At 36.9% G+C, this 17,553-nt stretch overlaps 1 protein-coding gene across 1 annotated transcript in view; it reads right to left on the reverse strand.

Annotated features, from left to right (window-relative positions):
• Nucleotides 1–245: 245 nt before the first annotated feature.
• LOC145774482 (FGFR1 oncogene partner 2 homolog) overlaps nt 246–17,553 on the reverse strand; it is a 52,594-nt gene continuing 35,286 nt past the window's right edge. Inside the window, exons 3-5 of the mRNA XM_082585738.1 lie at nt 17,284–17,428; nt 11,936–12,020; nt 246–932 (exon numbers count right to left, since the gene is read on the reverse strand). Coding sequence (XP_082441864.1) covers nt 645–932; nt 11,936–12,020; nt 17,284–17,428 — 518 coding nt within the window. The 3' untranslated portion in view covers nt 246–644. The remainder of the gene's footprint in view (nt 933–11,935; nt 12,021–17,283; nt 17,429–17,553) is intronic.

Consider the following 17,553-nt stretch of genomic DNA (forward strand, 5'->3'; position numbering starts at 1 on the left):
GATATCGCATACTTCCTGCAAATTTTCCCACGCTTCAAATTTTTAAACTTTGGGGGGCCGCGCACCCTCTAAAAGTCGTCCGATCGTAAAAATATTTTGGATCGGCTGTTTGTGGCCAAAATCCGATCTGATTAGACCCCAAGCATTTTTGATTTCAAAAATCGTGAAAAAATGAAACATCCTAGACAGCCTAAAACAGAATCTGAAGCCACAACACCTGAATCTTCAAAGAGAAATTTTCAAAATCGTCAATCAATTTTTATTATTATGATTTTGGTTCGTCTCCTGATAAAAAAAATCTCGAAAATTATCAAGAAACAATATTTTCAAAATCAGACTCCGAAAGTGTGGTAACTTACATTAGCCTAGTCAACAAGAAACATAGCCTATACAATACAATAATCGCAACAAAAGAACGGCGAAATAGCAGATCACAAAGTACACTTCCAAAAACTTCTTTCTACAAAACATTAGATGGTCACGTCTTTACTCTTTAGACTAAGAAGCACTTGGGTTTCGAAGAATTGCTTCAACATCGAAATACTTCCTGCGGCATTACTTACACAAGTTGGCATTCCGCTTATAAATGAACTCTTTATACATTGATTCGAGGCCAATAAAAACCACAAAATTTGTAAGCACGATCATCGCGCAAAAGAATCATCTAACGTCGATGGATCATTGGCAAGTGAATCGTTTTTTGTTGAGGTCTCTATTCCAACAACTGTGTCCCGATTGGAGCTAAAGTCGCCTTCAGACGCGTGACATTGTTTGGAGGTGAAACGTGACCCAAGGTGGCCGTTGGTGATCAGTAAAAGGTCTCTCAAGCCATTATTTTCCGCTTCTAACTTTGTAATATACTCCTGCTGTTCTTGGTGGCAACTGTCGTCCATATGGATAGCTTTTTGCATAACTGCCGCCATCTCATATATCTGCAAGTTACAAAAAATTGCTGTTAAAAACTCTGATCAATTTTTTATTTGGGGAGCAAAGTAGATCTAAAACGAAAAACATGACAAACGCACACAAAATAAAGTAACAACTCAATTCTTCGTTAAAACAAAATAAATTGACTTGACTATTGGGGATAGTTTTCACAACGCAAAAATCTTTTCTACAATTTTGAAGTGTATTACTCTAAGCTATCTGAAGGAGTAAGCTACTCAAATATTTTATTGCATGAAATATGGGCTTCAACGTTTGGAAGACGGCGCACATTCATAAACGCCGATAGAACAGATTTTACTAGCTTACTTTTTGATTTTTCAGAAATTCATACAGCCTATGGCCATAGTGCGCATGGCTTGTGGGTTTAATTTGAGGACAACATCCTGAGATAAATAAAATCTAACAACCACACGGCACTTAACACAATAAATAACCTGAAAATAAACTAAAAATTACAAACATTTTCGGCCATACTTGTTCGCCGCAGGCGCCTCCTATCTGCTAAATGTCTTCACGTAATTTTGCGTCAATAATGTGTTTTTTTTTCCATGCGCAATTAAGCGTCATGTGATTTTGCCTCTCCTCTGCCTTGCCATTTCATTCTTATGCGTTTCTTTTTTTCGATTTTGTGTATGTAGATCAGTTTTGTAATTTGAATGTAGGCTATGTAGATCATCAATCAGTTGGTTACTAACATGAGTATGGCCGAAAACGTTTGTCATTTTTAGTTTATTTTCGTGTTATTATATTATGTTAAATGCCGTGTGGTTGTTAGGTTTTATTTGTTCGTGGTTCAAGAAATTCTCCTCTTTACCAAAATTGTGATATCCTAAGGAGCTTGTGACGACGCATGTAGACAAAAAAGCGAGAAGGGAAGGTGGAGACATAATAAATGATGGTAGGATGAAACAAATCATGCAATCCCATAATAAAAGATGCATACAAACAGTGGCATAAAAATAGGTCAGAAGAGAATAACAAGTATAAGAGTGTGCCTTTAATGAGGGAATGCCAATACTATAATGAGGGAAGTCAAAACAAAATGTTCAGGTTCACAAACCAAATAACAATGAATAGAAAAGGTATTTTAGGCCTATCGGGAAAGATGTATTACAAGTAGAGACAATAAGTTGCATTTCCACGCCAAAATCAAAGCAGAAGTATGAAAGGTGCGTAAGAAAAATGCCATATAGGGGAATGTATGAGATTACATCACAAAGATAAATCTGGTAGGAGGGGATGTGGAAAAGGTTACTATGAAGAAATGGTGAAAACAAAACTGCTTAAAACAGACAGTCCATCGAATATTAATGCAGCGATTATGAAAGCAGACAAGAGCTAATGATTGAAGTATTGTTGCAACTTTACCAAAAGGCGGGTGGAGAGGGAATGCCAGAGAAGTGGAAGCAAAGTATTGTTGTGCCACTGTCCAAACAAACATGGGATAAAAATTATGAAACATTATCATCGGAAGTCAACATATTCACTCCCATAGGCGTCGATTTTTTCTTAGAAGAGAGGAATTCTGGGTGGGCGAGAGTTTTCAAACAGATTTCATTGAATGTGTGTATTCGCAAATGCGCAATGGTTAGTCTTTCTCACAAAGACTGCGTTTAGCGTCGCTGCAGCAATAAAGCTTTAATAGGATGTTTGCTTTCTTGCGCCTTGCGATCTTATGAGCGCTGCTAAACTAAACAAACTTCTTTTATGTTTTCCATTGCGACCTAAAAAGCGTGTGACTCATGACCTGTTATCTTTACAGTGGCGCCTTCGGATTTGCCGCAAAATGTTCGGACAGGTGACTGCTGACTGTGCGGTTATTTTATTTATCGGTTATTTTATTGTCATGTTCATTATGATGTCATATTCATATTCCCTTACGCTGATCCGGAACTGAAGTTTAATTGTGACGTAACGAAAGTGAGATCATTCGGAGAGAAGATCAAACGTGGCTTTCTCTCACCAGGCATTGCCAGCGTGTGGCAGTTGCCGTAGCAACAACAATGCAGTGAGTACCGAAAATGGTTTGCAGATGCTGATTTTTGTTTCTAACCGCGACGATATTTAATATGTAGAGGAAACGTACGACATGTTCTTTTAGAAGAGAGGAGTGCGGTAAATGCGCGCATCCGATTTAGCGTTTCAAGTACAGACACACTGTCTTGTCAGCGCAACTTCGATTATCACGAAAAGCTAGGCCACGCGGATTCTATTTGTCTTGGCTTTCTGCTCTAGACAGGTTTTTAATGTGCGACGTCCCAAGAGAGAGAGATGAGTTCGGCGGTTTTACAGCGTATTGGCTTGATATCAAATCGTGCCCAAATGCCCTTTTTTACCGCAGGGTCATTCCATGTCAAGTGATCCAGAAAAATGGGATTTTGTAACCCACCCTCTCAGATTTTAATGAAAATTCACACACTGATAAAACTTTTCTTCCTGATTTCAAAAAACTAATTTTTTTTTAAATCGGTCAACTAAAACAAAAGTTACGGCCACTTAAAGTTGACTGCTTTTTGTGATCGCTGAAGCGTAAAATCCATTTCACTTTCACAAGTTTAACTATAGGAAGATATTTCTCAGCTCGTAAGAAATTGTACTGATTGATATTTTCAGGTATTGTAGGACATATACTTCTTAAGCCATATCAATCATAACTAAAGCTCTTGACCATCACCTTTGACCTTTAACCTCATGTTTATTAGTAGCCCCAATTGTGCTCAATCATGCGAAACATAATTTTTTATCATAAATAACTCATGGTGCTCACTAGTTACAATCACATGCAATGCATCATTTTAAAAGTATTTTCAAGGAGAATTGAGATCAGAAATAAAATTAATGGCTTATTGAGTATTTCACCTCACAAAGTGAAAACAAAAGCTTGTGTCTGAAAATCAGTACTATTTTTAATTGCAAGTGTGCTATGCCAAGTTCCCCTAATGATGTTTTGTATATTTATAATTTAAAATAGGCTCATTAAATATTATAATTAAAGAAGATTGTGCCAAACAATGCAAAACCACCCTCCACACCTCCAAGACACCCATTTGAATGCCCCAAGCTCCCAACTTCCCTGGACACAACCACCCTATGGACAAATCCCACAAAAGCGACCGAGCTTGTGGCTGTGTGGGGGAGGCCATGGCTTGACCACTAAACAACTTGGAATGGCTCCTCCTCAATGACTTTGAGGGAGAGGAGCCAACAACATGATTGTGCCAAAAAGTTATGTTTTTAAACTAATATGGGTCCTGCTACTTAAATATTTTAAGCCATAGATCCACCTGAGCAACAATGATAAATTCTAAATTGATACAGCTTCGGTAGAGAGTTTGTCATGTTGAACCATAGGCATACGAAGCCGAGCAACGTTATCAAGTTTAACATATTAAAGATTATTATATTTACAAAAAACACAAAACTACGCAACAATTAAATATCGAACGTTTTCGACATCACAAGATGTCCTCTTCAGGAATAATGTACATACAACTTAACTACATCTGAATAAAATACAATGGTTAACTAAATCTATAAACAGGAAAATACAAAAACTGCACAGTACTTCTGACTAGCTCAAACTCAACGATGCGCTCCACGAGAATCAAAGGTGACTGCATCAAAAGGTGTTAAACAGATCACATGATATGGTAGAAAGGCAAGGTGCGAAAAAACTAATTTTAAAATACAGAGAGGAAGAAAGACGAGCCGCAAGCATACAATTGTCTGTTCAAAAGTGGATTGTGACGTTTTATGTACAAGGCTTCCAAGATCTTAGTTTGATACTCAGACCTGCCTCTGGACATGATCTCAAATTGCTTGATAGAAACGTTGTTTTGACATTCTGTACATGAGAAAATGTGATCTTTAATTGCGTTTTTCTGTACAGAATTCAAATTGAGGTGTTTCCCACCTCTAGTCGATAAATGTCTTGTTGACATACCGATGTATGTCAGGCTTGCATCACGCAGTTGTTTGCGAATGATGCAAGCTATGATGTAACTGACTTGTTTGCTGAACTATACAGTATTTCGCTCCACAAAGTGAAACAGATCACATTATAGATTCATATTTTGTTCTCTACTGTTGGTTTCGCCCTTGGGGACTCATCAGAAGAAATGCTAAAAGAAGGAGAACTTAATCAAAAAATAAAGAGCCCAAAATGTAGATACTAAACTCATGTTCAGCAAACAAACGTTTCGAAAACTATACTGTCTTCATCTTCAGTGTTATAAATGTTGATTAGATTAACCAGGCGTTCCAACCATTTTGCTCCTAAGGAGAACTTAATTGTATAAATATGAATCTATAATGTGATCGGATCCACTTTGTGATATTATGCTCTGACTCATATTCGTTAAGGCAAGATTCACCATGGTATATATCAGGGCTACTCAACTCATAATCACAAAAGCATTTTTTTGTGATTATCCAAGGAGCTGGGGCTTCGCCTCCAGACCCCCCAACGCTTTGCCATTTTCTCTGATGTGCGATCCACACAGTTACACTACAAAGAAACACAATACATTCTTTCCTTTTTTATTTCTTTGTTTGTATCAGACAAAAATCCAAGTCGTGTTACATACTACCTGAAAAGTGTTTCGGTGCTCGTACTGGTTGTTTAATTTGTCGTGGTTGCATGTGAAATATTCACCGGACCGCAAAAATATTCAACTTGTCAAAATGGACCATTGCTAAAATTAGTTGAGTAGCCCTGGTATATATAATTATATACATACAGCGGTGAATCTTGCTTATACACGTATTGGGAGATGAAGATGATGGTCTGGGATACATAAATTCTAAGAAAATATCTTCATTTGTTTTGTCAACCTGTTGTACTATGCCAATGTACCAATATTTGTCATTATCATATTTAATTTAAGGATTCTTGTTGCATTGCTTGAAAATTATAATGCTAACTTTTATTGCTCCCCTATTTATTGTTGATTGCTCTTGAATTACTAAACACTAAGTTCTTGTGTTTTCTTGTGTTGTTTGATAAAAAACAATGTGCATGCCTTGAGGTTAGACAGCTTCAAAGACTTAATCAAAAACTGATATGTACTAATTTGAGTCACAATCTAGTCTAGAATATTCTGTATCAATTCTAGTATCGTTGTATTAGTTAGATGCTTGTATCAAATAATTTAATCTTTTAATATTCATTGTTTGATTTATATGTGTGGGGTAAACTATAAGACTATGGTATATGTATTTCAGTAGGTATTATACGTGTATAAGCAAGATTCACCGCTGTACAATACATATATAATAATAATAAAAACTATTAATACTACAAAAAGTGCTCAATGCTAAGCAAAAAGGCAAAGCAGAGCGAATTAAATCAAATATAGTTATTACTATCTGAAGCCTTTACAAATTATTTCACCTAACGAATCATCAGAAGGTCTTATTCAAATAGAAATATAATATAATAATATAATTATAATATATATACCATGGTGAATCTTGCCTCAACGACTATATGAGAGTGCTCGATGACCAGAGTCAGAGCATAATATCACAAAGTGGATCCGATCACATTATAGATTCATATTTATATAATTAAATTCTCCTTTTTTTAGCATTTCTTCTGATGAGCCCCTAAGGGCGAAACCAACAGCAGAGAACAAAATATGAATCTATAATGTGATCTGTTTCACTTTGTGATGTATATATATATATATAATATATCTGGCATGATTGCCAATACGGTAGATTTAGAGTGCTCAATGATATAATCAGAGTGAAATACTGGCTATGAAATAGTTCAGCAAACAAGTCAGTTACATCATATGTATGTATATAGCGGACCATCAATGGCAGGTAGTGTATGTATGCACACATGCAACTTATATGCATATGTGCAGTATGTGTCTTCATATATGCCTGCATTACAAGATGTTCTAACTGAGTCTCTTTCCATATTTCTTAATCTTTATATATATTTAATTGTTATTTTGCTGTCCAATTACCCGATTCCAACCCTTAGATAACCATTTGTGAACTCTTATGTTATTATTCAGTGTATTGTTGTATGGTATTTTTGATGTGTTAGTTTTGTTGTGGAAAAATAGGTCAAGAAAGAGTATGTACTCGAAGTGATAAAATGTTGTTCTGGAATTTAGAATTTATCATTGTTACTCAGATGGATCTATGACTTAAAATATTTAAGTAGCAGGACCCATATTAGTTTAAAAACATAACTTTTTGGCACAATCATGTTGTTGGCTCCTCTCCCTCAAAGTCATTGAGGAGGAGCCATTCCAAGTTGTTTAGTGGTCAAGCCATGGCCTCCCCCACACAGCCACAAGCTCGGTCGCTTTTGTGGGATTTGTCCATAGGGTGGTTGTGTCCAGGGAAGTTGGGGGCTTGGGGCATTCAAATGGGTGTCTTGGAGGTGTGGAGGGTGGTTTTGCATTGTTTGGCACAATCTTCTTCAATTATAATAGTTAATGAGCCTATTTTAAATTATAAATATACAAAACATCATTAGGGGAACTTGGTATAGCACACTTGCAGTTAAAAATAGTACTGATTTTCAGACACAAGCTTTTGTTTTCACTTTGTGAGGTGAAATACTCAATAAGCCATTAATTTTATTTCTGATCTCAATTCTCCTTGAAAATACCTTTAAAATGATGCATTGCATGTGATTGTAACTAGTGAGCACCATGAGTTATTTATGATCAAAAATTATGTTCCGCATGATTGAGCACAATTGGGGCTACTAATAAACATGAGGTTAAAGGTCAAAGGTGATGGTCAAGAGCTTTAGTTTTGATTGATATGGCTTAAGAAGTATATGTCCTACTGTCACAATCAAGGTGCAATGCTTCGCGATGGCTTGCTTTGTATCTTCAGCGAATGTGCTATTTTCATTATGGAATTCTGGTGCGTTGTGTTATTGTCGGTTATGACCTGAAGTAACCTCTGATGACGAAATCTGTATTATGTAACGTGTTTTCTGGAATCATTTTCCCTACGTGACCTTCTATAAGCTTCTGCTTGTTGACAATTTAAATGCTACGTGACCGAACGATGGTTCTTTATGATGTAACCTTTTCGAAGTTATTGGACTGAACAGCCAACTATAAATAGTGGTGTAGTTTGTGTAATGTTTATTCTGAGATTCTGAGATTCTGAGATTCTGAGATTATTATTATGGTGATTGTTACGAGTTGATTATGAGAGTTGTGCTATGAGTTGTGAATTGGTATAGTTGATGCAGAAATTAGAGTTATTTGAGAAGCCGTTCGTTGGAGTCCTTCAAGCGTTTTTATATATCATTTCACCAGTAGAACTATCCGTGAATTTAATTGACTGCTTTTCGGTTTGACCCATTAAACTACGTCATTGAACCTTTCCAAGTCTTTTTCCTGGTAAGAGATAGAAAGAAATCGTGACATTCTGGGGGCTCGTCCGGGAATAAACCGAAAAAATTTAACCGAAAAACCGAATAATACCGAAGATTTATTGAATAATAAATTAATGTCAAAATGGCGGATACTGTCAAACATGAGATGATTGAAGACTTAGGGAGCATGGCTGAACGAATGGGGCTGACTGGTAATGAGAAGTCTCAGTTTGTGATGGAAGAGTATCACAAGATAATGGACCAAAAAGCTCAGCGAGAAGCTGACGAAAGAGAAGATAGAAGAGCTGCTCGTGAAATAAGGAAAGCAGAACTTGAAGCTGAAGAAAAGCGAGCACACTTTGAAGCTGAGGAAAAGCGAGCACAATTTGAAGCTGAGGAAAAGCGAGCACAACTTGAAGCTGAGGAAAAGCGAGCACAACTTGAAGCTGAAGCAGAGGAGAAGCGGGCGCAGCGCGAAGCAGAGGAGAAGCGGGCGCAGCGCGAAGCTGAAGCTGAAGAAAAACAAGCTCAACGAGAAGCTGAAGAGAAACAAGCTCAACGAGAAGCTGAAGAGAAACAAGCGCAGCGCGAAGCAGAAGCTGAAGAAAGAAGAGCGCAATATGAATTGGAAAAGTTAAAACTTGAATTAGAAAGACAAAAGCTGGACATTGGTGAGCGATCTAATTCTACTAATGATAATGCTCGAGATGTTATTATGGCGCAAGTTAGACGTCCAGATTTGCCATCATTTGTTGAAGAAAAAGATGAGTTGGATAGTTATTTGTTAAGATTTGAAAGATATGCTACAATAGCCAAATTGGAGAAGTCGACGTGGGCTACCCAGCTAAGCATGTTACTATCGGGACAAGCTCTTGATGTATATTCAAGACTTTCGCAAGAAGAAGCCATGAACTACGACAGATTGAAGTTAGCTCTGTTAAAGCGATACAATTTTACCGAGCATGGATACCGTCAAAGATTCCGTGAGGCAAAGCCTGAAAAACACGAAAGCCCAGGTCAATTTATTGAACGTTTAAGAAACCTTTTGTTAAAATGGTTTGAACTTTCGGGGGCCGAACAATCATTGGACGGATTGGCAAACCTTATAGTTAAGGAACAATTCACAGATTCATGTTCAAAAGATCTGTCTGTTTATTTAATGGAGAGAAGTCCGAAGAATCTAGAAGAAATAGCCAGTGTGGCAGAACAGTACTTAGTTGCTCATGATGAGAAGTTGTCGACTGAAGAAACGTTGTCATGCGATAATGACGAGGAGCAAACAAATAATTCTAAAGGAGGTGCTGTTCCAAGAGAAGTACGTTGTTTTAATTGTAATGGCTTAGGTCACAAGTCTGTTAACTGCCGGAAGAAGACTAACAGAAATCATCAGGAATCGAGGAAGTGGTGCAATCGTTGCAATAGGCAAGGACACGAAGCGAAGGAATGCAAGGACAAGTCGTTTTCCTTACCTAATCAGTCTGGAAAAGATAAAGACACGGACGTTTATCGATGCGGTTGTGCGTTAATGATTCCTGAACTCACGCTTGACGAGGAGAATCCGGATGAAGATGTTTGCGGAAAAATAATACCTGAAGATCACCTGCCAGTAGTGGATGGGAAAGTTGGAGACAAAAAGGTAAAAGTTTTACGTGATTCTGGTTCTACTGGTATAATAGTGAGGAGAGATTTGGTTAAAGACAGTCAATTAACGGGAAAAACTGGCCATGTGACAAAAATAGATACCACTTCAATCCAAGGACCGTTAGCGATGATATCTATCGAAACTCCGTATTGTAGTGGGACTGTGAAAGCGTTATGTTTACAAAACTCTTTAGTTGATCTGATAATCGGAAATGTTATTGAGAGAAATTCTGAAGTTACTTGTTATTCTTGTGGCAAGAATGGTCACTTTGCTCGAGATTGTTCTGCAGATAATCAGCAACGATCTCACGATGACGGATGTTACGAGCGCGAAGAACCGAGGAGAAGAGGCAGGCAACGACCATTTGGAGTTTGCTATAGATGCGGTAGACGCGGACACTTCGCCAGGGAATGCGTTGCTGACGGCGGACATTCGGAAAACAGACGTTGCCGTGACAACCACTGCTACCGATGTGGAGAGATTGGACACATAGCCAGGAGCTGCCCTTTTGATGAAAAGGCTTGCTATAATTGTCATAAAGAAGGTCATCTCGCCAAGGACTGTTCGGAGAGGAGATGTTTCCGATGTAGGAAGATGGGTCATCTTGCTCGCCGATGCACTGAAGTTGCTGAGGACGTTGGAGACTTTCGCAGAAAACGTGACTATTGTTTTGAGAAAAGCTATCGTTGGTAGATCATGCAACGATAGATTTATGAGAACTGATTATTGAGTAATTAATTGTTTTATGGTGTGTTTTGTATTGATTGTGTTGTTATATTGTTTGCAACAATATTCTAAGGGGGGGCGTATGTCACAATCAAGGTGCAATGCTTCGCGATGGCTTGCTTTGTATCTTCAGCGAATGTGCTATTTTCATTATGGAATTCTGGTGCGTTGTGTTATTGTCGGTTATGACCTGAAGTAACCTCTGATGACGAAATCTGTATTATGTAACGTGTTTTCTGGAATCATTTTCCCTACGTGACCTTCTATAAGCTTCTGCTTGTTGACAATTTAAATGCTACGTGACCGAACGATGGTTCTTTATGATGTAACCTTTTCGAAGTTATTGGACTGAACAGCCAACTATAAATAGTGGTGTAGTTTGTGTAATGTTTATTCTGAGATTCTGAGATTCTGAGATTATTATTATGGTGATTGTTACGAGTTGATTATGAGAGTTGTGCTATGAGTTGTGAATTGGTATAGTTGATGCAGAAATTAGAGTTATTTGAGAAGCCGTTCGTTGGAGTCCTTCAAGCGTTTTTATATATCATTTCACCAGTAGAACTATCCGTGAATTTAATTGACTGCTTTTCGGTTTGACCCATTAAACTACGTCATTGAACCTTTCCAAGTCTTTTTCCTGGTAAGAGATAGAAAGAAATACCTGAAAATATCAATCAGTACAATTTCTTACCAGCTGAGAAATATCTTCCTATAGTTAAACTTGTGAAAGTGAAATGGATTTTACGCTTCAGCGATCACAAAAAGCAGTCAACTTTAAGTGGCCGTAACTTTTGTTTTAGTTGACCGATTTAAAAAAAAAAATAGTTTTTTGAAATCAGGAAGAAAAGTTTTATCAGTGTGTGAATTTTCATTAAAATCTGAGAGGGTGGGTTACATGGTCTGGATCACTTGACATGGAATGACCCCGCAGCGTTGTTGCGGAATTGCTTTGTTTTGTCGGATACCTAGCGAGAGACATAGCGTAAATTCCGTAAAACAAGAAGTTGCGCTGCAGAAGTTGGTTGGATAATTCAGCGTTTAACAAAAACGGAAATAATTGTAACAAACACTTCATAAGTGTCATAATAAAAGGGTGGGCGAAACATACTTTGCCCACCCTCGTTTCACGGCAGGGTGGGCGCAGCCCACCAGGCCCACCCTATTTCGACGCCTATGTTCACTCCTATTCTGCAAGCTCTTAACAAAGCCAACCACCTCAGTGGTCAACAATTTATGACAAGGAGCAACCAACTTACTTTATCCATGAGCATTTGGGTTTTGATTAAATCGTCCTTTTCTTCAGTATTGAATGTACCATCCGAGGGAAATACTTGTAACAAGCTGAACAATATATATTATATATTGGTCACTAGTAAACTGCTTCAGAAGGACTTGTAAAGAACAAATATTTGATTACGTACCTAATTCTGATTAAATCAAATATAGTTATTACTTTCTAAAATCTCTACAGCCTGTTTCACTCTAAAAGGGGGATCATCAGAACGTCCTTATTCAAATAGAAATAGATTCTATTTGAATAAGGACCTTCTGATGATCCCCCTTTTAGGGTGAAACAGGGTGTTGAGGTTTTAGAAAGTAATACCTATATTTGATGTAATTTGCTCTACTTGGCTTTTTTGCTTGGCATTGAGCACTTGTTGTAGTAGTAATAGTATTTATTATTTAACCCTAATTAAATATATATATCTAAGGAAGTCACAAAAAGGTCAAAAATTAAAAAAATCCCGGTGATGTCATTAGCAACTTCAACCAAAAAATGACAACATACTAAAATCAACGAGCCTTGACCTTTGCAACGGAAATGGGGAAGGCTGGGCAAAATGGACATTTGCTGTTTTGAAAAAACTATATCATAGATAGAAATAACACTTTTTTTTCTCTATCTTCTAAAACGACATAAATGAATATTCCACACAAAAACATGGAAACCTTCGTGCCACATTCGGCGGCAAAGAGGTTGCAATAGTTTTCTCAGCTATTTAGTATAAAACTTGTACACTTTAATGGGATGACATTAAAGTGTTTATTGAAAATTTTCAGCGTCTCTTTTAGTTTTGAACACTAGTGACAATGGATCACTATCCTCCGAAAATGAGCTTTCTGTATATTTTATTTTTGCTTATAATTACAGACTTTCTTGTGGAGCTTGTTTGGGAACAAAATGGACATATCGACGTCACTTGCAACACGGCCTAAAGGAAACAGTAGTTTTTTAGCATGAAAATTGTTTTCAAACAGATAGTTAGTCTGTTTTGGAGACCTGTAAACAGAAAAAATGCATTTGTCAAACGTTGTTTGACAAACAGCTAGTTTCATTCTATTTGAATAACTAAGAATACCGAAGAAGCTGTTTCGGCGACGAAAGCTTTATCTACAATACATTTACCAGCTACCAAACCTGACCTGATACAAGTTCCCAAAAATTTGTTTGAACTTGATAAGTATTTAACAATATAACCTACAAGCCATCTAAAATAAAATCATTTTTTGTAAATCAATAGAAAAATCCATTAAATTTTATACTCTGGGAAGTTGCTGTTTCGTGACACGTTAGTTCAAAAACCCCATCGGTCCATGACATCTGATTTGTTTGTTCCAATCATCATCGGCACTGCCTGAATAAGGCATTGGCTACCGTGAGTCTCTACAACGATCGATCGTTCATTGTTCTTACTAAATTTACAAAACCCTTGTTTGTCCATGTTAAAAGATTTTTAAAAGTTTCCAAACGCAATTGCCCATTATTACTGAATGCTCAGTTCTGCGCTAGCAGTAGACATGCCCGATAAATGCCATTTCCCATTTTTGACAGTTTTAATGGAGACGCCAGGGGTACACCCAGAGCGTCTCCACAGTTCTTCGTTAGAGACCTTATCAATCAACTTAACTCCCATCATTCTCCATATGAATCAAATTTCAGCACTGTTAATCTTCTGATCTATATGCGGGAATATAGTCCAGCATTAACAGCCATATAGCAGGACTGACCAAACGTACACCTGTAAAATTCTTATTCTAGTGTTTGGAGAGATTGGGTTAAGATTTCAGTATTTTGGCCATTTTGATGAAAGCTTGTTTAAATTGTGGGTCATTCCATGTCAACTCAACAGGTTTTTGGAAAAGTGCAAGCTCGACCCTCTTAGATTTTCTTGAAATTCACACTTAAGTTTCATATTGATGTATAATGAACACAAAAAAAATTTCAGCTAGCTCATTATCTCAAGACGTTTAGAAATTACAGCCCTTCAAAGTCACCAAGGTCCCTCAAAATGCGTTCGCATGTAAATTTTCCTCCATGTTTGGGTCTTTACAACTTTTCATGTAAAGCATTTACAAATCTGAAATTTGGTATTCTGATTAAGAAGCAGCCCTAGTTTTCATATCTACCATCGAAATTGCTAATTTCAAATTAGTTTTAGATATAGAACCTTTCAAAAATTGAAATTTTTTACATTTGAAAAAATTCCATCAATTTTTGATGTCCGCTATCTCCCAAACCAATAGTCCCAGAACTACCATTTTGCATATTATTATTTTATACTAGTTGGTAATTAACCCCCATGAGACTTACACTAAAAAAATGTGAAATTATTGAAGTTTGGAGGGTGCAAAGATGAAGGGCGAGCAAAAAAGCGCAAAATGCGCCATCTTGTGGTTAATATTTGACCCTGTGGACAGTCATTCAGGAAGTTGAAACTTTCAGAAAAAAATCTTCTTTGCCTAAGCTGTAAACAGTTCAAGTTTCAAATATGTAACCCAACTCCTTCAATAGTAAATGCAGCTGTGAAATCATGAGTTTGACCATCACATGCAAAAGTCTTGGGGGTGTGAGGTAATGTGGCTTACTTGGCAAACATGAAAATGTTTTGAATTTTGCTGAGGACACCCTTTTAAATTGTGAAGTTGTCAGAAAAAATAACTCCTTCAAAACATTTTTGAATTTGAAATTGATTTAGGGGTGGCCCTCTCCCCCTGAAGTTCTGCGCCCTCCCCCAAAATACCAAATCTTCATATCTCAAAAACTGCTGGAGCTAGAGATACAGTTTTTGTGTCAAAAGATGCAGAAAACATGATTTCCTATCTGCTTTCTGAACAGTGATTGTGTCTATCTTGAGTAGAAAAGCAGTTATTTCAAAAAACCTGTTTCGGGTATTCCAGCACAAAGCAGCGCTGAACAAGTATTTTGGTCCAAGTTATTCAATGCACAAAGTTCATAAACTAACTTGTATAGCTGGTTAGTTTCAAGGTAAAAATGAAACTAAACAAACAAGCAAGCAAACAAAGAAAAAAAAACAAATGAATCAGCAATAGGTAGTAGCAGCATCACATCAGAAGATGCTCTCACAACTCACGAATGAGTATTGGGTTCCATTCCTGGATATTTTGTGTATAATAAGTCCTCTACAGTTGCAAGGGCATGGTGGCAGACAGTACAGATTAAACACAATGGACTATGATCGAATTATGATTATTTTGCCATCACACTGCAAATGAATTGTAATGACTTGCCACAATCTTTTGTGTCCGTTACTTTACTTCCAGTGTTTAAATCTTATGTAAGATGTTCTGACTTGCAAATCTCAGTGTTAATTTGTTTTTTTTTTATTCCTGGCCGGGGATGTCCTGTGGCAAATATATCCTGTACACTTATGGAGTTATATTATTTTGCTGTGCAATATTCTTTGCCTCATACTGTTGAATGTGCTTTGCTAACTACAGTACCATACTTGCTTTGTTGTGTTAGTGCTGCTTTATTTTACTGTTACCAGCTCAATGTGCTATTGAGCAAGGCATTTAAAGATAATTATGCTGAAACACGGAAAAGCCATCTACCCGTTGTGATGGTTATGCATGCTATGATCTTAAAAAGTCAACAGTAAATAGCACAGATTCACAAAAACATGAAACAATACAACTCTCCTGTTTTGACTTAGTTATAGCTGCGAGTTGTGACCTATTACTGATTCATTTGACTTTTTTTTCTTTGTTTGCTTGCTTGTTTGTTTAGTTTCATGTTTATCTTGAAACTAACCAGTTATATACAAGTTAGTTTATGAACTTTGTGTATTGAATAGCTTGGACCACAATACTTGTTCAGAGCTGTTTTGTGCTAGAATACCCAAAACAAGTTTTTTTTTAAATAACTGCTTTTCTACTCAAGATAGACACAATCACTGTTCAGAAAGCAGATAGGAAATCATGTTTTCTGCATCTTTTGACACAAAAACTGTATCTCTAGCTCCAGCAGTTTTTGAGATATGAAGATTTGGTATTTTGGGGGAGGGCGCAGAACTTCAGGGGGAGAGGGCCACCCCTAAATCAATTTCAAATTCAAAAATGTTTTGAAGGAGTTATTTTTTCTGACAACTTCACAATTTAAAAGGGTGTCCTCAGCAAAATTCAAAACATTTTCATGTTTGCCAAGTAAGCCACACTACCTCACACCCCCAAGACTTTTGCATGTGATGGTCAAACTCATGATTTCACAGCTGCATTTACTATTGAAGGAGTTGGGTTACATATTTGAAACTTGAACTGTTTACAGCTTAGGCAAAGAAGATTTTTTTCTGAAAGTTTCAACTTCCTGAATGACTGTCCACAGGGTCAAATATTAACCACAAGATGGCGCATTTTGCGCTTTTTTGCTCGCGCTTCATCTTTGCACCCTCCAAACTTCAATAATTTCACATTTTTTTAGTGTAAGTCTCATGGGGGTTAATTACCAACTAGTATAAAATAATAATATGCAAAATGGTAGTTCTGGGACTATTGGTTTGGGAGATAGCGGACATCAAAAATTGATGTAATTTTTTCAAATGTAAAAAATTTCAATTTTTGAAAGGTTCTATATCTAAAACTAATTTGAAATTAGCAATTTCGATGGTAGATATGAAAACTAGGGCTGCTTCTTAATCAGAATACCAAATTTCAGATTTGTAAATGCTTTACATGAAAAGTTGTGAAGACCCAAACATGGAGGAAAATTTACATGCGAACGCATTTTGAGGGACCTTGGTGACTTTGAAGGGCTGTAATTTCTAAACGTCTTGAGATAATGAGCTGAATTTTTTTTTGTGTTCATTATACATCAATATGAAACTTAAGTGTGAATTTCAAAAAAATCTAAGAGGGTCGAGCTTGCACACCCTGTTGAGTTGACATGGAATGACCCTTGTGCAATTCTTCATTTGACATCGCCCCAGCATCGACCATTCGAAGTAACTATAATAAATAAATAGTGTTCCAATAGAACACTTTAAAGTTTACATATCCGTTTTGTCCCGCCTTCCCCTAACCTTGACAGTTGCTACTGATTTCCTATGTTGTACACGAAATTTAAGCTCTATTCATATTATTAAATATATGAATCAGTGTCGCAGAAATTAGGTCATTCTAAAAGCACTCAAAAAAGCCATGAATGTAAGGACGAAGGTAGTTTGATTGGGTAATGGTGGACCAGAGCAAAAATTAACTTAATCCTATTATCTTAGTCATTATACAATAAAAGTACCCTGACCAGTGGAACCGAATAAGTAGTCATAGAAACTGTTGAAACAAATATAAAATCAATACAGGTACATACTTTTTGTTATTCATAAACTGCACCATTTGGTGCCTGTACTTAGTCATGATTAACTCCAGAGCGTTTTGATGATCACTCAAGCTTTGTCTTAATTCTTCATTCTCATTCTGAAGTGAACGAATCTCACAGTTTTCTTGTTGAATACCTGAGGGAGAGTTTGTGATAATTGTAACATATTAACACTTCTTTACCATGCAGCAGTAGCACTATTCCTCATCTGTGCATGAAAAGGGCGCACAATAGGATACAAGTTAATTCTGTACTTGTTCA

This window comes from Aplidium turbinatum, chromosome 7 (genome assembly GCF_918807975.1).
Source record: "Aplidium turbinatum chromosome 7, kaAplTurb1.1, whole genome shotgun sequence".
Classification (NCBI taxonomy): Eukaryota; Metazoa; Chordata; class Ascidiacea; order Aplousobranchia; family Polyclinidae; genus Aplidium; species Aplidium turbinatum.